Source organism: Capricornis sumatraensis, chromosome 3 (genome assembly GCF_032405125.1).
Source record: "Capricornis sumatraensis isolate serow.1 chromosome 3, serow.2, whole genome shotgun sequence".
Lineage (NCBI taxonomy): Eukaryota > Metazoa > Chordata > Mammalia > Artiodactyla > Bovidae > Capricornis > Capricornis sumatraensis.
In genome coordinates this window covers 70,323,483-70,350,314 of record NC_091071.1, presented here as the reverse complement: position 1 = coordinate 70,350,314, position 26,832 = coordinate 70,323,483, and the positions used below count along the sequence as shown (strand labels likewise).

The 26,832-nt window shown below is 41.1% G+C and overlaps 1 protein-coding gene across 1 annotated transcript in view; it reads left to right on the top strand.

Annotated features, from left to right (window-relative positions):
* Positions 1-26,832, top strand: part of MYO3B (myosin IIIB) — a 421,280-nt gene that overhangs the window by 266,703 nt on the left and 127,745 nt on the right. Inside the window, 3 exon segments of the mRNA XM_068968451.1 lie at positions 15,736-15,847; positions 17,245-17,407; positions 18,685-18,765. Coding sequence (XP_068824552.1) covers positions 15,736-15,847; positions 17,245-17,407; positions 18,685-18,765 — 356 coding nt within the window.

The window sequence follows — 26,832 nt, the reverse complement described above, 5'->3', positions numbered from 1 at the left end:
AAAGTCTTTCTTTCTGCATCTCTAATCCCATTTCCCTGTATCCGCATTATGTCCCCTCTCTAGAGTGGCCATTGCTATTTTCAGGATAGTTTTATCCTTTTAGAATAAACACACACACACACACACACACACACACACACACACACACAAATACTAGGAGAGAAATGGATTGAGAAAAGAAAAACCCCTAAATTTTCAGCTTAACTTGAATCACACTTTATACCATTTGGCAACTTGCTTTCCTATTTAACAATAGGTATTAGAGATAAATTCATGGTATTCTATAGCTCTGACAGATTCCTTTTAACTTTATCATTGAAATCTGTGACATTTATTTAGCCATTCCTCTCCTCGTGGTTATTGACATTGTGTTGAATTGTTTGCCAACAAGGCTCAATAAACAATCCTAAATATTAAACATATGTGAGAATGTCTTTAGGGTAGATTTTAAATGGTTGCCCTTTCCAAGAAAATACTATGTGCTCCTGAAGGTCATTTGAGCCTAAAAAGGAAAAAAAGATGACAGCTATTAGAGCCAGTTTCTTTCCTCACATAGACTGGATCACCTTAGGCAAGCCACCTGACTTCCATAGGATTCTGTTTCTCCAAATCAGTGATTTTTCAACTTTCTCCCACATGAGACTCTCCTGGAGGGCTAATCTGTTCAAACACGATTGCTGAGCCCTAGAGTCTCTGCTTCAGTGGGGAGGTATATGTGCAAGTTGCCAGGTGATGCTGCTACTGTAGACTTCCAACTTACCCAAATGTAATAACAATAACCCAGGATTTGTGACAGTGGCAGCACTGGGTTAATGATAGACATCAGTTCTAAAATCCCAGAAGTAGTTCCATAGGCCAGGTGACAATTCACCATAGACTCTATTGGAAGACTCTTAAAGGGTCATTCAGTTGAAGTACATACCTTAAAACTAGAATTTCTTTGGCAACGTGCTTGGCCTTGTCAGTCTGCTTCCTCCTGAATAGCTCTGGGTCTGAGAATTTACTCTCTGGCTCCTGAGAGTAAATGTTTTCAGATGTTTGATCACAACCATGTCCTTCCTAACCTTGACCAAAACCAGCCTTCAGGAGACTCCTATGCAGCCATCCAAGTTCTTCCCTCCGGATGTAAAACAACAAATCAGCTGAGTTCTCCACTTAAACTTAAGTCGGCTATTATGGTCCCCTAAGTTCTCAAACTCTACCGTGTATCAAAATCACCATAGGAGCTTGTTAAAATAGAGATCTTGAGCCCTGACCCAGAGATTCTGATTTTGTATCTGGAGTCTGGCCCAGGAATCCACATCTTTTACGAAATCTCCACGTGGATCTGATGAAGGTGGTCTGACAGTTTAAGGTACTAAGTTCAGGCCATACTACCCCAAACTACGACACATGGCATACTGAATATTTTCAACTGAAGGAATTTGAGAAATGGTGTCTGTGGAAAGGACTTCCTGACCTTCCATGAAGCAGGCCATGGAACTATCTCGTGTGAGATTTTTCTCTCACCACAGTTAAGAGTTTAGATTTGTCTTACTCTTTCCCAGGTCTATAGTTCTTTCTTGCTAGTTTGTAGCAATTTGAGAGTCCTAAGCATCACCTCGGAGAAGGCAATGGCAACCCACTCCAGTACTCTTGCCGGGAAAATCCCATGGATGGAGGAGCCTGATAGGCTGCAGTCCATGGGGTCGCGAAGAGTCAGACACAACTGAGCGAATTCACTTTCACTTTTCACTTTCATGGATTGGAGAAGGAAATGGCAACCCACTCCAGTGTTCTTGCCTGGAGAATTCCAGGGACGGCAGAGCCTGGTGGGCTGCCGTCTACGGGGTCGCACAGAGTTGGACATGACTAAAGCGACTTAGCAACAGCAGCAGCAGCAAGCATCACCTAACTGAAGCAGAAGATACTAAGAAAAGGTGGAAAAAATACACAGAAGAACTATACAGGAAAGATCTTAATGACCCAGATAACCACGATGGTGTGATCACTCACCTAGAGCCAGACATCTTGGAGTGTGAAGTCAAGTGGGCCTTAGGAAGCATCACTACGAACAAAGCTAGTGGAGATGATGGAATTCCAGCTGAGCTATTTCAAATCTTAAAAGATGATGCTTTGAAACAGCTGTACTCAATATGCCAGCAAAAGAAAGACTCAGCAGTGGCCACAGGACTGAAAAAGGTTAGTTTTCATTCTAATCCCTAAGAAAGGCAATGCCAAAGAATGTTCAAACTACTGCACAGTTGCACTCACCTCACACACTAGCAAAGTAATGCTCAAAATTCTCTAATGCAAGGCTTCAACAGTATGTAAACCAAGAACTTGCAGATGTTCAAGCTGGATTTAGAAAAGGCAGAGGAACCAGAGATCAAATTGCCAACATCTGTTGGATCATCGAAAAAGCAAGAGAGTTCCAGAAAAATATCTATTATTGCTTTGTTGACTATGCCAAAGCCTTTGAGTGTGTGGATCACAACAAACTGTGGAAAACTCTTAAAGAGATGGGAATACCAGACCACCTTACCTGCCTCCTGAGGAAATCTGTATGCAAGCCAAGAAGCAATAGTTAGAACCAGACATGGAAAAACAGACTGGTTCCAAATCGGGAAAGGAGTACAACAAGGCTGTATATTGTCACCCTGCCTATTTAACTTCTATGCAGAGTACCTCATGCAAAATGTTGGGCTGGATGAAGCATAAGCTGGAATCAAGATTGCCAGGAGAAATATCAATAACCTCAGATATGCAGGTGACACGACCCTTATGGCAGAAAGCAAAGAGGAACTGGAGAGTCTCTTGAAAGTGAAGGGGAGAGTGGAAAAAGCTGGCTTAAAACTCAACATTCAAAAAACGAAGATGATGGCATCTGGTCCCATCACTTTATGGCAAATAGATGGGGAAACAGTGGAAACGGTGACAGGTTTTATTTGGGGGGTCTCCAAAATCACTGCAGATTGTGACTGCAGCCATGAAATTAAAAGACATGCGCTCCTTGGAAGAAAAGCTATGAACAACCTAGACAGCGTCAAGAAGAAGCATTAAAAAGCAGAGACATTACTTTGCCCACAAAGGTCCATCTAGTCAAAGCTATGGTTTTTCCAGTAGTCATATATGGATGTGAGAGTTGGACCATAAGGAAGGCTGAACACGTAAGAATTGATGCTTTTCAACGGTGCTGTTGGAGAAGACTCTTGAGATCCCTTAGACTGTAAGGAGATCAAACTAGTCAATCCTAAAGGAAATCAGTCTTGAATATTCATTGGAAGGACTGATGCTGAAGCTGAAGCTCCAATACATTGACCACTTGATGTGAAGAACTTACTCATTGTAAAAGACCCTGATGCTGGGAAGGATTCGGGGCAGGAGGAGAAGGGGATGACAGAGGATGAGATAGTTGGATGGCATCACTGACTCAATGGACATGAGTTTGAGCAAACTCTGGGAGTTGGTGATGGATAGGGAAGCCTGGCATGCTGTGGTCCATAGGGTTGCAAAGAGTTAGACATGACTGAGTGGCTGAACTGAACTGAACTGAAGCATCACCTTCTACTGGACCTCAAAAATCTAGGAGAATCTTCAAGCTGTGACTAGACTTCCAATGGACTCATCAGTGCTTAACCCCACCTGGACCCTGGAGCCTCCTCAGATGTCCGTCAAAGAAAATTTCCAAGAAGTTTCAGCTGCCTCTTTACCTGTCTCTGAAGTGTTTATAAAGAAACTTAGTAACTCACCTCTCAACTCTAGTAACAAATTCTCTTCTCTTCTACCAAAATATCCACCTCAATGGGATGGACAGAAACTTAGTAAAGGCATATTCTATAGGAGGAGAAGAATGAGGACATTGTTAACTGCTCAGAAAGAAAGGATAGAAAGGGTGATTGAGATTATGAAATAGTACTATGGAAACCAGTCTCTGACTCAGAGAGAACTTTGGCAGAAGGTAGCTGAGACTCAATCTCTGGAAAGGTTTAAATGTAGCTGTCATTATTGCCTGTACATAGAGATCCTTCTGAGGATACACTCATGGAGAATAATTATGACATAGAGTCAGTTGAGCCAGAAACTTTGTTCTTGTACTGTTTTTTTCTTGCTAGTAATTTTAGGATCATTATTAAGCAGCCTGGGGAAGCTACTCTGCACTAGGACAGACTGTGTACCAATATGGTAATACCTGTGATAGGATCATTATTAAGCAGCCTGGGAAAGCTACTCTGCTCTAGGACAGACTGTGTACCAATATGGTAATACCTGTGATATAAGGTCTGTGATGTCTTTTTTTTCTTACATCTCTTTTCTACATTGATACAGAAACTTGCGTTCGTGTGACTTGAATATATTTTAGTTCCACCTCTTGCTCTGATACAAAGAAGCACTGATAGGTCTCAAGTATCAGCTGTTTGGGGGCTTCCTGGGTGGCTTAGTGGTAAAGAATTCGCTTGCCAATGCAGAGATGCAGTAGATGCAGGTTCAATCCCTGAGTCAGGAAGATCCCCTGGAGAAGGAAATGCCAATCTCCAGTAAACCCCTGGACAGAGGAGCCTAGGGGGCTGTAGACCATGGGATCGCAAAAGTTGAGCATGACCGACTAAGCATGCACATTGTTTTAAAAGTCTGAAGTCGGTAAGATGAAACCCAATATCAAGAATTTGAAACAGATTAACTTGTATGGAAGGAATGTAAAGAAAACATTGCGTAGTGTGGCCAGAGCATAATTAGAGAAAGGTGTATTAACTAAATTATCTGGTTTTCAAAAATTTGAACTGTAATAAAAATTTTGATGTGCTATTTCAATTTTCATTGAAAATTAAATGTATATTAATTATATGTAAATGTATATTTATAGTGAATAAATTTATACAGAAAGAGCTGGTCACCACTGAGCAACTAACATACTGATAGAGAATCTTATTAAAATTTGAAACATATTTGAGTACCTTACCAAAAAACCTGTCTTGTGAAAGGTACCCTTGTTAGACCCAGAGGAAATAAACATCCTTATCAATGAAGACGAAGGGACACAGAGCAGAATCTGAACAGACAGGCCTTGCTAAGTTTCTCCCAGTTTACTATACTTAGCTCATCCCCTCTTATTACACATTTCCACAGCTCTCCACTCTTCATCACACCCAGCATAAAAACACTCACATCTAATCATTTCTTCATGTCTTCCTTATGAAGGCTCTTGTGTTACATAAAACTTGTGTGAATAGATTTGAATGCTTTTCTTCTGTGAATCTGTCTGTGAAAGTCTAATTCTCAGACCCTGACAGGGAGGGACCCTAAGAGAGTCAAAGAAAACTTTTTCCTCCCATATAAGACCCTGTTAAATTTTTTGTTTCTAAGTTTGAAGCCCCCAGTGTCTTCACCAGTTCCTCAGATAACATGGTTAGAGTTCCCTCACCATCCTGGTTGCTAAAGGCTGCCTGCCAAAAATATCCCCAGATATACTAATGAACCCCCTGTACCCTGATTTGCTATTCTTCATAGTCCTTGTCCCTACTCAAAATGATGTCCTTTGTGTACTTGTTAATGTTTGTCTCCCCCACTAGAATGGAAGCTTTGTGATGGTGGGGAAATTGTCTGCTCTGCTCACTCATGTCATTACAGCTCTTCCATCAGTATCTGGTACATTAATAGGTCCTAAATGAAGTTTTATTTAATGAACAAATGAGTAGTGCGTGCTCAGTCACTTCAGTCGTGTCCGACTCTTTGCGACCCTATGGACTGTAACCTGCCAGGCTCCTCTGTCCACGGGGATTCTCCAGGCAAGAATACTGGAGTGGGTTGCCATGCCCTCCTCCAGGAGATCTTCCCAACCCAGGGGTCAAACCTGCATCTCTTACAACTCCTGCATTGCAGGTGGGTTCTTTACCACTAGTGCCACCTGGGAAGCCCAAACAGATGAGTAGAGAGGGGATGAAAAGTCAATTAAATTTAGAAAGGGATGAATAGTAATAACATGGTTATATCAGAGCTCTGAAACTATACAGAATGAATGACTCATCCTAAAGGAAGTTACTTGTTTAAAGTTTTTTTTCTTTAAAAAGGAAAATAAAATTTTTTGTATAATTAACCTTTCAAAAAATGTCTCACTATTGACTTAGTACACATCTTCATTTAGAATATAGATGTTTTGCTTGCCTTTGAGAGCAAAATTCAAACCAGAGGGATGAAAAGCAGAGCTCATTCAATATAGGTTGGGATTTCAAAAGCATCTTTAAAAGGAGGCACATCCTTCCCAAACAACATAAAGATGCAGGAGGAGAATGATTGAGGTAAGAGGTACAGATTAAAAATGTCAGGCGTAACAAAAAGTAAGTGATCTCCAATGCTAATACAGTTTTTACCTAAATTAGATACTCTTAGTGTTTGGTTTTTTTTTTTTTTTTTTCTCCTCTTTTCCTTTCCTGTTCTAGGCATATGGATAATCATTAGGAAAAACTAGAAGAATTAAATACATTATATATATTGTTAGAAGATGTCATTGTCAGAAGACTGTTGAAAACAAGAGGAAAATTTCAACCACATGAGTAATTAAGGAAATACAAATTAAAACCACAATGAAATACCACTTCATACCTATTTTGGCAGTAATCAGTAAGTCTGACAATCTCCAGGGCAGCTGGACTCTTGTACTCTACTGGTGAGGCTATAAATTTGTGTGATCACTTTGGAAAATAACTATTTTTTCAGTAAGTTCCAAAATGAACCTATTGCACTAACCAGTATTTGCATTTCAGAGGTGGAAGAGTGGCAGTATTTCTGAGCACACTAGACCTTTTAGGACTGCTTGGTAGCACTGGGTCTGCCAAGGTATGAGGACTTCCTGCCTCCACTTGCTCATGTGTTTGTGCTCCTTTGGGTCAAAACTCCATAGCCTGAATTTCTCAACTTCTTTCTTCCTCTTGTTTAAAGATAATTTTCAGAAAATAAAATCATGATTTACACACAGATATAAAAATGAATGTGTTTAAAGAATTTATTTTATTTACATGATATAAGGGAACCAGACAGATGTTATAATCAGTTCAAAGGAAAAGTCAAACCAGCACAGGCTTGTATAAAGTAAAGGAATGTTAACATGAAGCATGAATAGAAACACCACTGGTTTTTCCACAGTGGAGAAGAAGTCAATTAAAATTATCACCAGAATGGATAGAATTTATGTATCTATCAGTTATCTACAATTTAGAAAGAGTTGCAAAATAGCTCAAAGAAGATGAACCAGGGCTAGAATCTGATAACCCTGGAGAATATGCTAAAGACAATGTAGTTTTCCACTGAAACGGCAACACCTTACTGATACACTAGTGCAAATAGAGTATTATTTGGATCATGTGTCCAGGAGTTTCTGACAGCTGATGTTCAGATGTAGGTAATAAGCACTTCTAAGTCAAGTCCCAATATTCCAGATCACTGTAGACACTCCAGTTAGCTGGAAAGTGCTGAAGGATCAAAGGTCCCTGTTAGAGAGACAATGATACTACCTGTGTATATAATAACAGCTAAGAGTAAACACAGGTTAGATGAGTATAAAGAAGCCTGAACTTGGGATTAGAAGACCTGGCAAAGCCTCAGCTCTTATTCTAAGTTTGTGGCCTTGGAGCCAGTTGCTCTGGCTCTCTGGCTTTCTCCCAGGCTTTCTCCTCTAAACAAAGTAAGAATTTTTATTGACAAGTCTAAATTCCCTTCAGGATCTAAATGTTTATTAGATGAGCCAGCTAATCCCCTGCACAGATGGCCCTGCAACAATGCCCAGGCACGGAGAGTTTTGACACAGGACAGGGAAGATCTGTTTGTGAACATGAGGAGGAACAGCTGGATTTGAATGTCCTGGACCCTCAGTGTGTGGTACACAAACCCAACATCTGTGGGAAACTTGGGGAGTTCAGTGACAAAGGGGGAAGAAATGAGAGACAGGAAAGGAAGTTACTAAAAAACAACCTACCAAACTCATGGGTTTGCACATGACTTGCCTCTACCATTAGTAGGAAGTTTATCACCACAGTTAACTCTGTCTCCACTCCATGTTTAAATAACAGCAAAAAGGAACCGGGACTATATTAGATTTCACCAGAGAAACTGACCAATAGGATGTGTGTGTATTTATATATACAGATATAGATTTGTCTCTCTCTCAAGGAGAAATTGATTTAAGTAATCAGCTCATGTAGTTGTGGGGGCTGGCAAGTTAGAAATCTGCAGGCTAGAAATTCCAGCAGGAGTTGATGCAGTCTTGTGTCCAAAGGCAGCATGGTGATAAAATTCCTTATTCCTCACGGGACCACACACTTTAAGGCTTTCAACTGATTGGATGAGGCTCACTGCATTATGAAGGGTAATGTGCTTTACTCGAATATTAACAATATTAAATCTTCTGACTCAGAAATATAATATCTCTCTCCATCTATTTCAATTCAGTTCAGTTCAGTTGCTCAGTCGTGTCCGACTCTTTGTGACCCCATGAATCGCAGCACGCCAGGCCTCCCTGTCCGTCACCAACTCCCGGAGTTCACTCAGACTCACGTCCATCGAGTCCATGATGCCATCCAGCCATTTCATCCTCTGTCATCCCCTTCTCCTCCTGCCCCCAATCCCTCCCACCATCAGAGTCTTTTCCAGTGAGTCAACTCTTCGCATGAGGTGGCCACAGTACTGGAGTTTCAGCTTTAGCATCAGTCCTTCCAAAGAAATCCCAGGGCTGATCTCCTTCAGAATGGACTGGTTGGCTCTCCTTGCAGTCCAAGGGACTCTCAAGAGTCTTCTCCAACACTACAGTTCAAAAGCATCAGTTCTTCGGCGCTCAGCCTTCTCCACAGTCAAGTCTCACATCTATACATGACCACAGGGAAAACCATAGCCTTGACTAGACAGACCTTAGTCAGCAAAGCAACGTCTCTGCTTTTGAATATGCTATCTAGGTTGGTCATAACTTTTCTTGAAGGAGTAAGCGTCTTTTAATTTCATGGCTGCAGTCACCATCTGCATTGATTTTGGAGCCCCCCAAAATAGTTTGACACTGTTTCCACTGTTTCCCCATCTATTTGCCATGATGTGATGGGACCAGATGCCATGATCTTGGTTTTCTGAATGTTGGTTGAGCTTTAAGCCAACTTTTTCTCTCTCCTCTTTCACTTTCATCAAGAGGCTTTTTAGTTCCTCTTCACTTTTTGCCATAAGGGTGATGTCATCTGCATATCTGAGGTTATTGATATTTCTCCTGGCAATCTTTATTCCAGCTTGTGCTTCTTGCAGCCCAGTGTTTCTCATGATGTACTCTGCATACAAGTTCAATAAGCAGGGTGACAATATACAGCCTTGACGTACTCCTTTTCCTATTTGGAACCAGTCTGTTGTTCCATGTCCACTTCTAACTGTTGCTTCCTGACCTGCATACAGATTTCTCAAGAGGCAGGTCAGGTGGTCTGGTATTCCCATCTCTTTCAGAATTTTCCACAGTTTATTGTGATCCATCTATTTAGGTCTTCTTTAATTTTTCTTAGCTGATGTTTTATGATTTTCAGTGCACAGATCTTTTTATTTTTTTTCCAGAGCTAATTAAACTTTATTAAACAATATTTGAAAAAAAGACCAAATTAAAAAAAAAAAAGCTGACTCTCCAAATCACCTGTATGCAACAGAAACACTAAGATGCTATACACTGTTCCCTTCAGTTCCACCCTGGCCCTCTACTGTTAGAACTCTGGCTGTTGTCTTCAAACAAAGACTGAAGAAATGGCATTTATTGTCAGATTTCTCACTACTGTATTTCGCATTTTTAAATGTTATAAATGACAGGGTTTTTCAGTTTTGCTTTTTGTTTGCTTTTAGCATCTAGAAGTATAACACTTTTTGTATATTGATCTGTAGCCTTTTGCTGTTGTTGTTCTGCTGCTCAGTCTCATCTGACTCTCTGCTATACCATGGATTGCAGCACAACTGGCTTCCCTGTCCCTCACTATCTCCCAGTTTGCACAAACTCATGCTGACTGAGTCAGTGATGCCATTAACCATCTCATCGTCTGCTCCCCCCTTTTCTTCCTGCTTTCAATCTTTCCCAGCATGAGGATCTTTTCCAATGAGTTGGCTCATCAGGTGGCCCAAGTAGTGGAGCTTCAGCTTCAGCACTAGTCCTTCCAATGAATATGCAGGGTTGATTTCCTTTAGGATTGACTGGTTTGATCTCTTTGCTATCCAAGAGACTCTCAAGAGTCTTCTCCAGCACCTCAGTTGTAAAGCATCAGTTCTTCAGTACTCAGCCTTCTTTATGATCCAACTCTCACATCTGTACATGACTACTGGAAAACCATAGCTTTGACCATATGGACCATTGTTGGCAAAGTGATGTGTCTGCTTTTTAATATGCTGTCTAGGTTTGTCATAACTTTTCTTCCAAGGAGCAAGTGTCTTTTAATTTCATGGCTGCAGTTACCATCTGCAGTGATTTTGGAGCCCAAGAAAATAAAGCCTGTCGCTGTTACCATTTTTCCCCCATCTATTTGCCGCGAAGTGATAGGGCCAGATGCCATGATCTTGGTTTTGACCTGTAGCCTACAACTTAACTAAATTCACTTATTAGCTCTGGTAGGATTTTTTTGTTTGTTTGTTTCATAGATTCCATTGGATTTTCTACGTAGACAGTGTGTCATCTTCAAATTAAGACAGTTCTACTTATTCCATTCTTATAGAGATACCTTTTATTTCTTTCTCTTGTTTGCAATGGCTGGAACTTTTACAATGCTGAATAGAAGTGGTAATGATGGACATCCTTTATTTTTTCCTAAGCTTAGGGGAATAGTATTCAGTCTTCCACCATTAAATGTGGTGTTAGCTGTAGGATCTTCATAGGTACTTTATTTTTTCAGATTCAGGAAATTCCCTTGAATTGAGCTTGTTGAAAAGTTTCTTTCTTTCTTTTTTTAAAATTAGTGTTGGATGTTGGATTTTGTCAAATCCTTTTCCTCATTTAGTAATATCATATGTTTTTTTCTCTTTTATCTTGTTAACATGACATAAAGTTTGTGCGTGTATGTTAAGTAGCTCCAGTCGTATCTGACTCTTTGTGACCCTATGGACTATAGTCCACCAGGCTCCTCCTTCCATGGGATTCTGCAGGCAAGAATCCTGGAGTGGGTTGCTGTGCTCTCCTCCAGGGGATCTTCCCGACCCAAGGATCAAACCTGCGTCTCTTATAGCTACTGCATTGGCAGCGGATTCTTTACCACTAGGCCCACCTGGGAGGCCCCCAAAGTTGTTTCTGATATTCCCTTATTGTATTTTTAATATTATAGAATCTATAGAATATCACTAATCTCATACCTTTGTTTTCTTTCCTTTTCCTAACCTATATGGCTAAAGGTTTACCAATTTCATTAACCTTCTCAAATAACACCTTTCAATTTCATTCAGTGTCTCTTCTTTATGTCAGTGATTTTTCACCATGATCTTTATTTCCTTTCTTCTGCTGACCTTGGGTTTTATTTGTTCTTTTCCTAACATATGTTAGAGGTTGAGCTCATGTATTTGAGACCATTCTTCTTTTTTGTTATAGGTTTTTAATGGTATACATGTCTAAATACAGTATCCCACAAATTTTTGACAGGTTGTGTTTTCATGTTTATTTGATCAATCTGATTTCTCTTTTTATTTCTTCTTTGACATGGGTTATTTTCCCATAGAAGTCTGTTCATAAATATTTGGGAATTTTCCAGTTATCTTGTTGATTTCTAATTAAATTCTGCTATGGTCAGAGAATGTACCTTGTATGACTAAGTCATGGGGTTTTTTGCCCAGAATATAGCCTATTGTGGTAGGTGTTTCATATGTAATTGAAAAGAAAATGTGTTCTATTATTTTTAGCTGGAATTTTCTATAAATGTCAGTTAGGTTAGGTTGGTTATTCAAACCTTCCATATCCTTGATGATTCTTTTTTTTTTGGTCTACTTGTCCTATCAATTATTGGAAGAGGGTACAGAATTCTCTGACTATAATTGTGTATTATTAACAAGACACAATTAACAGTATTAGCACCTGCAGCATTAATACTTTTAGGCTCATGTATTTTCAAGCTATGTTATTAAGTGAAAAAATGCTTAGAATGTTTAGTTTTTTTGATGAGTTGACCTCTTTATCACTATAAATAAACTTCTTTATCCTCATAATATTTATTTGCTCTGAAATCTACTTTGTTTATATTAATATAACCAGTCCAGTTTTAATTTGACTAGTATTAGTATGGTATGTCTTTTACTTTTAACTGATTTTATATTTGTGCATTTTTTGATAAGAGTTGATGATTCAGAGAGATTCTTTGCAGTGGTTCAAAGATATGGCCACAAATTACTTGATACTTACATCCCTTTAAGAAGTAAAACTTAAATTCTCTCATTAAATGTAGTCTGGACTTAGTGACTTGCTTCTAATGAATAGAAGAATATGGAAGAAGTGATGGTGTATCACTTCTAAGCCTCAGTCATAAAAGGCACTACAGATTCCTTCTTGCTTTTTCTCTGGGATCCCTTGTTCTGGTAGAAACCATCTTCTGTTATGAAGATACTGAAATAGTCCTCTGAAGAGGCCCAAATAGCATGGAACTGAGAAGCATCCTGTCAATAGCCAGAAAGAAACTAAGGCTTTTTACCATTAGCCATGTGATGGCACCATCTTGAAAATAGATCCTCAAGCCTTTAGATGACTGAAGCCCTGGCCAACATCTTGACTGTAATCTCATGTAAGACCCTGAGCCAGAAATGCCCAGAGAAGCTGCTCCTAAATTCCTGACCCTCTCAAACTGTTAGACAATAAATGTCTACTCTTTAACCCATTAAGTTTTGAAGTTATTTGTTATGAAATAACTGGTACATCTAATTTAACTAGTTTAAAAACTCTTCCTTGAAAAATTTGTATTTCATACAATAAAACATTTTAGGCAGAAAATTAAATAACATTTTTGGATAGAGATTTTTCAACTGGATATTTTCTCTTTTAATAACTTATATGTTTTAATAAGATACGGTCTTGTAAAATTTATCACTTTCCACAGAGCTCTGAAATAGGGAAGGGCTCTTAGGTCGTTGGAGGACCCACACGAACTATGTGGAACACTTGATACTATGTGCAATATGTTGTATCAAGAGCATTTTCCTAAGAAAAAATGTTTATAGCTTTTTCCAGATTTTCACAGAGTCTTCCACCACCCTCCCCTCCACCTGAGTTAAGAACCACTTATCTGGTTCCCATTGCTCCCTGTGAAAATTCAGATACAAGTGACTTAGCTATGGTTAGAGATGAAAGACCTCACCCTTAACTCAGAGCTCAAACTCCAGTCTGAGAGATGAATTCTACCGATCAGAGACAGCTCAGGGCAGAACTGGTGAACAGCTCAGGGCGGAACTCTTGAATAAAGAGATAGAACTAGTCTTTACAATGTTCTCGAGTACTCAGACCCTCAAGACAAATCTTTACATGTATTATTTTGCTATTGCATTGTCTCTTGCTTATTTAACTCATCAAGCTGCTTCAAGAAGGGGGTGGAATGGATCTTCTCAAAAAGATGTCCCCTTGGTGGCAGGCCTTTTATCTTTGTGCCTTTTGTTTCATTTTTGCCCTTATATTGAAGCATTGAAGCATACAGAAGCTTGGCCAAAGTGCTTATTTGTCTTGTTTTGTTTTTAACCATAGTATCTATTACAATACTCTGTGGAGAAAACACACTGTACTGATACCTCTCTGACCTGACTACAGCAGACGTATCACTTAAATGCTCCCTTAATGTTTTTTGAAATCTTCACATCTTGACAGTACTGTTATCCATCTCTTTGTGAACTAAAAGCTATGTATGAATGTTATCATAATAAGAGATTTGAATTGAAGTGCTAAAAATCAAAGTTAATTTCTAATATTTATATTAATTCAAGATATATTCTGTCTATTTAGAAATTGCTAAGAAGCATCCATGGATGCCCCCAGAACAAGATAAATCCTTGAATGGATAGTTAGAACATTTCTTGTAATCTCATAAACTGCATAGTTCTGGTCATTCATTAGATTATCTTTAAATATTTCATCACTAAGAGTATTGAGCAATCATCCTGAGCAAGCCTGTCGAATTAAGGCCAAGGAAGCCCTGAATCATATTGTAAACATATAATCATGCCATATGTTATTTATAATATATAGCCCATTTTATAAATGGCCAGGACTAAAGGAAAAGAGAGTATGGAAGTCCTGCTTTTATCAATGACTTTTACATCTTAAGCTATCTGTACTTTACCTTTCCCAAGACATTCACTCCATAGAGATTTGCCATCTATTTCTACCACCCCCGTGCACTCTAGTACACAATCTTTTTGCTTTAGCCCAAGCCAAATCCAAGAACCCATGATTGAAACTACAGTCCTTGAGAAACTAGGGCTAAAGAATCTGTGCCGATGCCATGAACTGCCCAGACCTCAGCCTGACTCCTGACTGTCCCTCCTCCCACCTAGCTCCAGGAACATTTACTATGAACAGGTTCCTGGGCTTGGCCAGGTGACCTAGCACGGTCCTGGCCACCATTCAGGGGTTCTGAGAGAAAACTGTTTCTCTTCCTCAAAGGTGGAAACAGAGACGCAGAGTCTTAGAAATATCTCAGAACCTCTGAATGCAAATGTTTTTGGCAAAATCAGCATTCAGTCCTAACTTGTAAAACAATCTTGTAGCACAAAGATAAAGTTAAATGGCTCAAGTGCTAATCAAGTATGTTTATCTTTCCATAAACAGAAAGCATGGGAATATTTGGTAAGAGGAAAGGACATATTTTATATTTTTGTGATTTTCTTAAAAGTAAAACTGGCTCTACATTTTAAAGCAGTTCTAAAATAACAGATCACTCTTGTCTGAGGAATGACAGGAAAATCCTCTGACAAGGAAATACTTCCAAGTGGTTGAATTTAATTACAGATGGCAACAAGGAGCAGAGGAAAGATGCTTCAAAGTTTTTAAAAGAAAAACTAAGGTAAAGTTTTCTAAAAAGGTAATATATTCAACATTATATATGTATATATGCATATACATGTATATAGACATACCTATGGACATACACACATATACATATACAAACTTACATATATACATATATATAATTTGATCATGTTCTTTGAATCTATCCAGAAAGTCTTTCATCTGAAAGTATGGAAGTTTATTAAAATGAGTAATTTAGGAAGACAAATGTGGTTTTGGTGATTGTCTCAAGAAAACATACCCACTTTTTACCTTGAGAGAGTCGTAGAGCTTAACAGACTGAATAAGTAGTGTCAGGCTATGATCAGTTTTGCTCTCTACACATTGCTTCAGATGGAATTTTCAAAGCAGAGCCAAAACTCATACAGTGAGATGACAAATTATTTTTAAAAGAGTAATACATTTAAAATGATAACTTTTGCTGGGAGAGCTGTCTAAACTTCAGTTTTTTAAAGGATTAGATACTTTGATTTTGCATGTAAAAGATGCCAAGTATGCTTTGAATATGAATTACAAGCAATACTAAAAGGAAAATATACATAGCAGAAAATATGAAAGTAGATAAGAGCTAATAAGCATGAATTGTGTGTCTTCTACTACCTAGTACACTATTATTGGTGCTCAACAAATATTTGATACTGAAAAACAAGACATGTCAATGGGCCCAGAGCAACTCTATGATGCTGAATCAAATGGTGACTAAAAATGCTTTATTTCCCTGTTCTGTTTTGTAGGTATTATTACTTGGCATTCAGAGCACATCAAACACCTCTTGCTAGCAAAGAGAGTTGCATCGCTATCTTGGAAAAGTCCAGATTAGATCACTGGCTGCTGGGAAAAACAAAGGTAGTTCTTTCTTTGTTGTTTAGATTGTCACTTGAGATGCTCTGCTGTGTACCTCGGTCTCTTCTCAGTGATTTGAATAGCTCTGTAAGTTTTGCAGCTTACCAGACAAGACCCCAACCTAACAGTGATCTTTGCTGGTCTTGGGTCCGGGGTCCCAGGACCTCAGACACCAAAAGAGGAGAGTTTGCTTCCTGTTCTGCATGTAGTTTGAGAACTGTTTAACATTTCTAGAATGAGATCTTTGAGCTCATTTTTAAATGTCCTTTTTCCCAGTGCTGCTTATTCCAGCACTGCAGACAAATGCACAAATCATGTTAATAACAATAATGAGTATCTTTTCTACTTTCGTCCTTTTTCCCTTAGACTCATGTAGTATACTGCCCACTCTGATGAGTAGTCTCATCATGTCTAGCTTTTCATTTGAGGAAACATCATATTCCTACAAGATTTCAGGTTTTTGTGGTCCATTCTGAATTGCCCTACAATGCCAGCCTTAGCTTCAGTGTGGATGGCAATGCTGCTGCTCCTCGGCAGAAATTAGATCACTGTGGCCCATTCAAGCCCCACTCCCTCAGAATTTCTGTCAGCCCTGATCAGCTTTTCTGCTTTAACTCCTCCATCAGAGTTGAGGGTTGAAAGGATCAAGCTGAGGAAATGGAACTCATGGCAGAACTGAGACCAGCCTGGAGAACATTTAGGATCTCCTAAAACCCTGTTCACTTCATCGTCTGTGTATATTAATAGTCTCACATTGGCTCGACCTTACAAGGGGATTAATTGTATTTGCTTCCAAGAAATCAGTAATGTTAGCATAAATCAAGTCACTGTAAACTTTATTTAGATGATGTTTTAATATTTATGTTAATTTGTTGGAGCAGAGTGAATTTCTGTGTGGGAGTCCGTTATTCTTGTTTAGTTGCTCAGTCGTGTCTGACTCTTTTCCAACCCCATGAACTGTAGTCCACCACACTCCTCTGTCCATGGGATTTCCCAGGCAAGAATACTGGAGTGGGTTGCTGTTTCCTTCTCCAGGGGATCTTCCTGATGCAGAGATCGAACCCGCATCTCCTCTATGGGGAGGCGGTTTCTTTACCACTGAAGAACCATTGGCAGGGTTTATCTGAATCTGGTAGCTCAGACAGTAAAGAATCCACCTGCAATGTAGGAAACCCAGTTTTGATCCTTGGGTCAGGAAGATCTCCTGGAGAAAGGAATGGCTACCCACTCCAGTGTTCTTGCCTGGAGAATCCCATGGACAGAGGAGTCTGGTGGGCTACAGTCCATGGGGTAGCAAAGAGTCAGACACAGCTAAGCGACTAACACACTTCTTTACCCCTGAGCACCAGAGGAGCCCTTGGGAGCCTATATGTGATGCTAAAACTGATGTCTTATTTCAGGTTTTTCTCAAGTATTATCATGTCGAGCAGTTAAATTTGCTGCTGCGGGAAGTCATAGGCAGAGTGGTTGTGCTGCAGGCCTATGCCAAGGGGTGGCTGGGAGCCAGGAGATACAGAAGAGTCAGAGAGAAGAGAGAGAAGGGGGCTGTTGCCATCCAGTCAGGTAAACAGCCCTGAATCTTGGCATTTCATTAAGTGCCTAAGGCCACTCACCTCTTGTTCTTCTCAATGGTTCCTTTTCTTCCTTCCCTCTTGCCTTCAGCAAATATTTATCAAGTATCTACTGCAGGCCAGGCCTTGTGCTTGGTCCTGGGGGTAGAGCTGGGAGCAAGACTGCCACAGTCTCTGACCTCCAGATAAGCAAACAAACCATCCTTACCCACGGCAAGATAGAGGCAGTGGCATTGGCTGGATGTAAAACCCAAATCGCACAGACATGTGCCCCAGCTCCCAGATGACGTACCTCATACACACATCATGTCCTTTACCAGGTTTTCAGCATCAGAATTGCTACTGCCACATCTAGGAGGCTTTTCTGGCTCAGACAGAGCTTGTAAACCAAGGCAGCTAATCACTAGGCTCTGTCATTCACCCAGCCCTGTCGGTGCCTCTTGGCACACACATGTGTCCTTTGTGTCACAAATAGCATCTGAGCTCCTGTGCTACTGCAGGCAGCTGTCCCAGGTCTTGAACACAGCGATGATTTCCTCTGTGTTCTCGTAACCCAGAATCATAACGTCCACTTGGACTTCATGACCTCCTTCAGTGACATGGAGAGCTGTAGCGCTCAGGGAGGAAGTGAAAAGGAGAGCTGGTCATGCTCCTGGTAGCAGCTCAGTGCCTAGCACTCTGAAGGACTCAACACCCTGCGCCCTGCCCCAGGTTCCCTTTCTCTTCTCTTCATTCATTTCCCATGCATTTTCCCTTTCCATCACGCATTCCCTCCCTGAACACAGTTCTATACATAGTCTCCCCTTACCAAGCGCAAATGTGATGCTACTAATCATTATTATTTATTTTTCTCTCCTTCAACTTTCATGTTTTATACCTTTGTCCCAGTAAAAAATACAGAGTGAGTCAGGCCATTCCAGTCCTCTCCTACCCCTCAAGTCCTGAAGGCAGAGCTTCCTCCATGGGTTGGAATGACAGGGACCCACCTCACCTGGACAGGGCTCCAAGTGATTCATAAGTGGAATCCAGAGTTTGCAGAAATTCACTGCCTGAACCAAAACGACTCCTTTCAAAAGCATCTTGGAGGCCGAGCTGAGAGTACAGAGAGGCCCCTCTTCCCCACCATCACTCACGTAGCTCTGTTTATTTCGTTCAGTGAGAAAGCAGTAGGGGGGGGCGGGTAGAGGATTGGAGGGAAACAGCTTATATCGATTCTCTGGCACATTCTTAAATTAATGTCATTCCTAGCACATGGTTTTATATTTTTAGCCTGGAGAGGATATGATGCTCGGAGGAAATTTAAGAAAATAAGCAACAGAAGGAGTGAGTCTGCTGTTCATATTCACGCAGGTAATTAAAACATCATTTTCGTAGCATCCACTTGGAAATCTTCTGTGATTAAGTTCATATGAGTTTCCAAAAGCTGAAAGGTTAATAATTCAGGAGCACTGGAAGAGGAGTCACGAGTTTTGGTGGGGTCTAGCGCTTGTTCTGATTCACCCCACTCCGTGTGATGACTGGGAGCGCTGGCCACATGCCGTACCTTGGCTAAGGGTGCTCCAAGTCGGTTCTCTGGCATTCCCAATTTTATAGAGGAGGAAAACAAGGCACAGAGAAGTGAAATAACTTGTCCATAGTCGCACAGCCAGTCAGAGGCCGAGTCAGCATTTATTCACAGCCAGTTTGGACAGAGTCCATTTTACATACTGCCAACTGAGCAACTCCCTTCCTCTCCTGGAGTCACCCGTCCCTTGTCTGCAAACAAGAACATTGGCTAGAGAGGTCTGAAAGGTCTTCCAACCTTGGAATTCTGTAACTATATGCTCAGCCTATCTCTTCATAGCACAGAGATAGGTATAACTCAGGTACTTGCCTGGCAAACTGTGTTTCCCACACCCAGGCCTGTGTGTGACTGCAGTGGTCCTCTGGGCCCCATGGGGTTAGCATGCTGTGGCTCAGCTTGTAGCTGCCTGAGCACCTCAAGCTCTGGCTCCCAGGTCACTCTGCTCTTCTGCAAAGGGCAATATCCCCAGGGGTTGTGGGGCTCAGCTCCCTCTGTCTTTTGAAGCTGCCTGTGCCTAATTGAGGCTTTGGAAGAGACCGGCCCCAGAGCAGACACACCCAGGCTCTGAGAGCACAAGATATCAGAGACAGAACGAGAGAGAAGTGAGCAGGCCAGTGGACTAGCAGCAGAGAGAGAGAGAGAGGATTTCAGATACTGCCACACTTGGAACAAACTTTTAAGGGAAACAGCTGCACCCCTTTTGAAGAGATCACTACTCAGAGCCTGGCTCCTTGGGGCACTTTTCAGAACCCTCTGACCCTGTAAAGGCCAGACAACTTTATTCAAAATGTTTGAAAGAGTGTCATTTCACCCCCAATGTGCAACTTTTAACACCATCCCCTAGGAATTCTAAGCTCTACAGCTTCAAAGCATCAGGAAGAAGGATGCAGCTCTAGTTGCAACAAGTAAAACAACTCAAAATACATTTTATCTCTTCCTCCCCACTGTCCAACACACACACACACAGTTCCCCTCACCCTCACCCACACCATTAAGAGAAGATACTGGACTGATCTCACTGTTTGGCTCAAAGCCTAACATGTATTTTCAAATATAAACTTTGAGCTTATCTATTGTTGATTCCCTTATCATAAAGTGTGTAGGGTCATAAATCAAATTTTCCCTCTCTGAAAATCATCTTTAGATGGCTCCCTTTCGGACTCTGTTATTGCCACATGCATAAGAACAGACAGGTGAGTGGCTCCATTATATCAGGACACTCGGCTGCATCTTTTCAGCGCAGCACCTGTGGGGTGGGTACACTACGGAAGGGTCCTTTTGTTTCATGGGACTAGAGAGACCACATTTCTTTAAGTAGCTTCTTTTTTTTAAAACCTTGGAAACACCCTGCTTCTTAGCCTGGCAGCCAGTGTCCTGCATATCAAGTGGTATTGGGAGCTTCCGAATCCCCATGGGCTTGGGTGGGCATGTAGTTATTGAGGGTGGTACTGACACCAGCTCACCCTCTTGGCAGGAGAGTGTGATAGCCAGAACAAAGGCGGGCAATGTCCCGTTGCCCTTCAGCCAACGTCAGTCATAGACAGGAGTTGAGGGGCTGGTTTTGTGTAAGTGGTAAAGATACTCAGAGAGGGTAATGACATTTGCAATTTTATGGGCAGATTACTTTTACTTGAAAATGTTCTCCTCCTTATCTTTCAATTCAAAGGCGGTGTTGATCTAAAAGCAAGACAGCTCATTCCAATGTCTCTGTTTTGGGGTGTGCTCTTCCTAAAGTATAATCCTCTCCTTACAAGCTCTTCATGTCCCTGGGACATTTCAAGTAGAACAAACTCGAAATATACTGGTACTCTTACTTTTGAAGCCTGTAGAAGTGGCGTAGGGATGCTATCACAACATAACATTTTCTGGGCATTTTCTAAGGTTATTCTCTAATTTATTATTTTTTCAACAAATCATTTCATTTGAAATGTAGACTCTGCAATGTGTTTGGTTTATATTTCAAGTTCTGGCCTATTGTCTTTTTTTTTTTTTAATCATGGTGCAGCGCTATGTTATATAGTTTTTGAAAGAATAGCCCTTGAAATTTAGGAAGCATTTGGCCTACATGTTGCTACAGAGCGGCGCATATTGAAATTTGTTTTCCTTTCATCTCCTTCCCAATAAAAGCAGCCGCTCGGCTTATCCCTTTAGCTTCCTCAGAACTTCCTTTCAGAATTCCCGATCTATTACGGCACATTCACATACCAGAAACAAGATGCCTTTTCATGCTGTCAACCTTTTTCATCTGAAATGTAAATTAATTCTTGCTGGTATGCCTTGACAGAGATCAAAGTCAGGGTATTAACCTTCCCAGGCTTTCTCCAGGAATCTGTCCCCAGGACAGGGCTTTGGCTGTTAGGAGACCGGTGTCAGTGTTAGGGGCCCTCCTCCAGGCAGTACTTGGCCTGGGCACCACCATCTCCAAGTCCCAGGGTCCTTTTGGAAATGACTCAATCAGTACTTTAAATCAGGTGAGCTATGATCTGCCAGGCTAGACTTGGGAGAGACAAGCCTGCTCGTTTGAAATGTGGGCCGTTCACTCAGACTCCTGGAGCTGTTCAAGTGGTTCTCATGGCGAGTGATCTCAGCGGGCGTGATCGAGCGAGGGACAGGGCTCCAGACTGGAAACCTCTCCTTTTGCTCCCTGGTATTTTCCTGCCTGTCAAGTCTTTGAGGTAGGCCACATTTGCATTTTCAAAATAAACAGATGCCTTTCAAATACATGAGCTGGTGGTCTCAAGCCCTCTGTGGGCCTGAACTGTTCACCAGCCAGTGAGCAATGCTGGAAAAGAAAACAAACGGGAAACATGCTAGGCACATGCACACACATTTCCTGTGTGCAGAACATTGTGCCGGCAATAAAGGGCCTTTGTGAGATGTGGGTTCACAGGGAGAGAGCCTGCTGAGGATCTGGGCAAAAGTAGCCTTCCTCAGTTTCTTTTCTCAAGGAGAGGGAAACAACTTCAAATGTCACGTTGGTGAGAAGTGGCATGCTTTATTGTGTTTTTATTTTTGATTAATGCTGATAATAGGCTCTTGCTATGGGAAAACATAACAAAACAATTAAAAATATGTACTTTTTTAATCAGAAAAATAATTGCAAACATATTCCTGTTTGGATATATGGGGTAGTCTAAGCAAAAACTAATAGTTGTCACCCCGTCACTAATGTATTGTTTTTTTTTTCTTAATGAATTCTTAACTTTCAGAGAATGGATATAACTAGATTTTGTCAACTAAAATTGCATACATTCCTCAGTAAATACTATCTAAACAAACAACCTGCAGGGAATTTTTTTTAAAGATCTACAATGTCTCATTCTCCAAGTTTTTGAAAGCACAATTTTTAAAAATTACCCCTCTAACTCAAGATCTGTTTTTTAAGCAAGAGCCAAGTGCCAGGCTCCTCGTCTCACTGGGGAGAAGCCCTCAGTGACAGTGGAGCCTGAGGGGCTGGGAAGGATCTTCAAAGTGTGTCTCCAGGAGGAGCTGGCTCTTGCAGCCTCTTCCCTTCTTTCCCCTAGCCCTCCAGGAGCAGGAAGAGCCCATTGGTTTATAGCACTTTCTCATCTAATTGCTTCAGTGCTTTGGAAATTGTTTTCTCTTTCTCTCTGTTATCTGATCAGCTTCCTACTTACTCCCCTCCTGGGTCCTACAGGGGATAACAGCACTAATATCTATTGCCATTTCTCCTTCTAATGCTCTCTGAGGGGAGTGGTTTTTGGAACGGCATCCTCAGTCCTGCCAAGGCTGAGAGGCCCTTTTCCTTGAGCCTGTGAGCAGGCATTTTAAACCAGCTGCAGCTGGAATCCCTGGGCACGTCATGTGATGCCAGCCAGTGGGAATTGCTTTAAATGCAGTTTCCAAAGAGGAAAGCAAGCATAGAATCCAGACAGGCTCTCCCTCTTCTCCAGGTTAACTTCTTTTTAAAAGTTTGACCCCACATCATGACAAAACCAAGTTTTAATACTTAAAATGCCTGAACTTTTAAACCTCTCTCAGGGTAAGCCTTCCTCCTAGTCTTTTCTAATTTTGAAAGGCTGATCCCTTTAGCATTGTTGGTGGGTTGGCAATGACTGGGTTGTTGCGATAATTTCCGAGAACTAGATTTCCAGAAATATCCCTAGGTGCACAGAACAACTATATTTTAAATTAGGAAATTTCTTTATTTCATTCCCTTATTCAACTACTGTTTAAGTAACTGCTTTATGCTGGAGCTACTCTCAAGGTGAACAATGGAATTTAGTTTGGGGCTTCAGATTCATCTTCAACACAGAGGATTAAAAAACATGCTTCCCTCAAATGGACACTGTTTGTATAATCAAGTACTCTATGTTATGTCAGCACTACTTGGAAGGGAATTCTGTTAAACACCAAACAGTCAAAATCATTATAATATATAGCTGAGGATATACTTTGAAATGGGTTCCCCTGGTGCCTCAGTAGTAAAGAATCTGCCTGCCAGTGCAGGATATAGGGGTTCAATCTCTGGGTCAGGAAAATCCCCCAGAGAAGGAAATGCCAACCCACTCCAGTATTCTTGCCTGGGAAATCCCACGGACAGAGGATCCTGGTGGGCTACAGTCCATGGGATTGCAAAAGAGTCAGACATGACTTAGTGACTAAACAACCAACAACAGTACATCGAAATGGCCCAAGCTTCTTGTAAAAATGATGAATCTGTGCATAAGCACATTGTTGATCACAAGTCAAACAGTAGCGGAAAGTCAAATGAATGTACCCAGTGAGGGAAAATATCAGACAGACAGGAGGAAAACAAGCATGCTCCTTTATGCATCTCTATCATTCCACCCTATTCCATTGTTTCTTCACTTGTTCTGTTTCTGTCTTTTGGAAATATTCCTGGTCGTTTTGCACAAAACGTGATTTCTCAAAATGTGAGGGAAGAAAAATTCCGAACTCTTATTGGCAGGAGCCAGCTGCCTCTCCATTCCTGGTATTTCAGGCCATTTCCACACAAGAGTAAAACAACATCTAGGGGAAGGGATTAACTGGTGCACCTGAGCTTGAGCTGAACGGAGAGCTCACACTAGCTCCACTGTCTTCCAAAGCTCTGGTTAACTGAAGGAAGGTGGCTTCCAGGCTGTATGAGGGTCCTGCAGAGTCCACTTGCACTGTCTGGCCTTCTCTGACTCTCTGTAGGTAAAGATCTGCAACTGGTTTCTGACAACCACAGGTAAAACTTCTTAGAGAAGGAGAATGTTTGGGGGTGGGTGGGTTGGTTAAGGATTGTGATTTACTTTGAGAAAATGTGCCTTGTCTGTGAGCTGGGTCAGGACATACAGAGAGCTCCAGAAACATGGCTTCAGGAGAGACAGAGTCTGGCCTTAGCCTCGAGATTTCTGTCAAGAAATGGGCTCTGCCAAACCTCACTGGCCACAAGCAGTAAAATTCTTACCATGAAGTAACTTGTGATGCAAAGGAATGTCCTTTGTTCTGAAATCAAATTATTGCCCATGTTAGAATTAAACACCCAGGAGGTAAAGTACTGTTAACCTAATTAACAGTTAGAGAAGAAGCTGCAAGGCCAGTGTGGAACTGAGGTCTGCTTTTTCCTGATATCATACTGACACAGCGTGGAAATGCAGAAGATGAGACTTCGGTGCCGTGGTTGGCCTCCCAGGACTCAAGGTTAAATTTCAGAGTAAACCCATGGATAGAACCTCTTTGGGTGGGAATCGTTTCCTCCCTTATGGACTTCATGTAGAGCTCCAGAATCTGGCTGCAAAAAGGCAGTTCTTCAGATGGTATCTTTACCACCTCACCATTGAGTGAAACAGCATTATAGTCAATAATTGATTAATAATGATGTCAACAACGCTCTTGAATTGCATTTATGTCTTTCATTTTTTCACATGGAATCATAAAATGCGATGTCACAGTTTATGACACCCTTATTAGTTTTGAGACTCTGTCCAAGTAACAGTAAAGAAACTTTTAGGGGGAAAATTAACTGTGCTGTGACAAGAATTATTGAACTGTTTTCCTCAAAAGACTTCTGTGTGTAGAAAAGCAGATTTTGTTTTCTCCCCAAACAGATGAAACAGAAGCACAGAGAGTCTACATAAGTTGTCTCCCCTTATGTGGTACGTGAGCTTAATGACGAGTATCAGAGCCCTGTTCTGAGTCTTCACCCAAGGCTCTTTTTAGTAGACCAGCTCTAACACTGGTTTCCATCTCGGACATGGCACCAGTCAAAACTTTGGGGAGAGTTTTATATACCATCCTAAGCATGTGGACTTTGGAGTCAAAATTACTTTAAATCCTGGCTGTACCACCAGGTTTGTCTTATGGTTTAGAGGAAATTGCTTAACTTCTGAACCTTAGTTTCCTTAGCTACAAAATGGGACTCATTAAGATCTAATTCTCAGGACTGTTGTGAAGATCATAGCAGGTAATTGACACAAAGTATCCCGCCTGGGACCTGGCACATGGCAGCTATTCAGTAAGTGTCAATTTCCTCTCTGTCCCCACTTCCTAAGTATGAAGTTACTTGAGGGGAAAAAAAAATGAGTCTGTGAAATACTGTTCTATGATTAGAATAATAATGTTGTAACTTCAGAAAGATGAAACTATTTCTCTCACTTTGGAGGAAAAGATAGTGCATGTCAGATCTCAAATACAGTTATAATAAAACCTTTATGAAAGAGAGAATTTTCTGAATCTTATATCTTTGCCTCTCTGACAGGGAAAAATTAAAACACAGCAATAGCATGTGAAAGATTTCAGGCAGCTTTCTTTTTGTAATGAGCTATGATCCATCATGCCAAGAGCGTGGTTCATTTGTGTGGATACATTTTCCAGTGACCTCAAAATTGTTATGACTTAAGTGATATGCTCCTGACATCATTTTCCCACTCATGGGTTTGAGGCCTTTCTGCAGCTTGTTCTGTAAAATAGCAAGTTTCCTCTGTACCCCGCCCCCAGAAGTCAGGAATTCTAAAATCCAGGAGTTGACTGTCACTAAGACTGCTGCCTCCTGCTGTGGAAAGCAAGTTGCCTCTGAGATGTCTGAAGAGTTGGAAGACATGGGTGAGCCTGTCACGTTTAACCCGCAGTGACAGGTGATTGGCAGCATGGCAGCTGAGCAACAGCCATTTGGCCAGGAGTTCAAACCCCAACACGAAGAGCCATAGCAGGATCATGGCTTGATTTGCCGTGGCCATGCAGTCTGAATCACCAAGCACAGAGGCGGAGGCCGAGGTGACAGCTGGTAGCCATTCTCGTCAATAAAGTTGTGATGGGTGAGATGTATAAGCAACCACAGGCTGCTAATTTCAGAGACTTTGAGCCAAGTGCTTAGTGTCAAAACCAGCTACGGTCAGTGATGCAAACGTTTTGTGAAGTGTCCCTCGTTGACAGCAAGGCTCTTCCCCCAGACTCTCCTCCTAGTGGGTTAGGAGCAATTGCATCCTGCTGTCCAGAAACAATCCAGTTTGGGGAGAAGGAGGCTTTACCCTTTTTATTTTTCAGTTTGGTAAATTTTTAAAAGTCAGATTTATTGAGGTATAATTTACATATAGCGAAACTCAGTTTGATAAAATTGGATGATCACGTATAGTCAGGTAACCCCCAGCACGATCAAGAAAAAGACGTTTCCAAAGAGTTCACTCATGCCCTTGCTGTCGTCCATCCCTTCTGCACCCCCAGCTTCTGGTGACCACACTGGTTTTCCTGTCCCTGTAATTTTATGTTTTCTAAAATACCATGTAAGTGAAGTCATATGGTATGTAGATATTTGAATCTGACTCCTTTCACTTAGCCTAATGCTTTGGAGATTCATCAGTGTGGCTCCATTTTCAGTAGTTTGTTCTTTTTCATTGCTGAGCAGA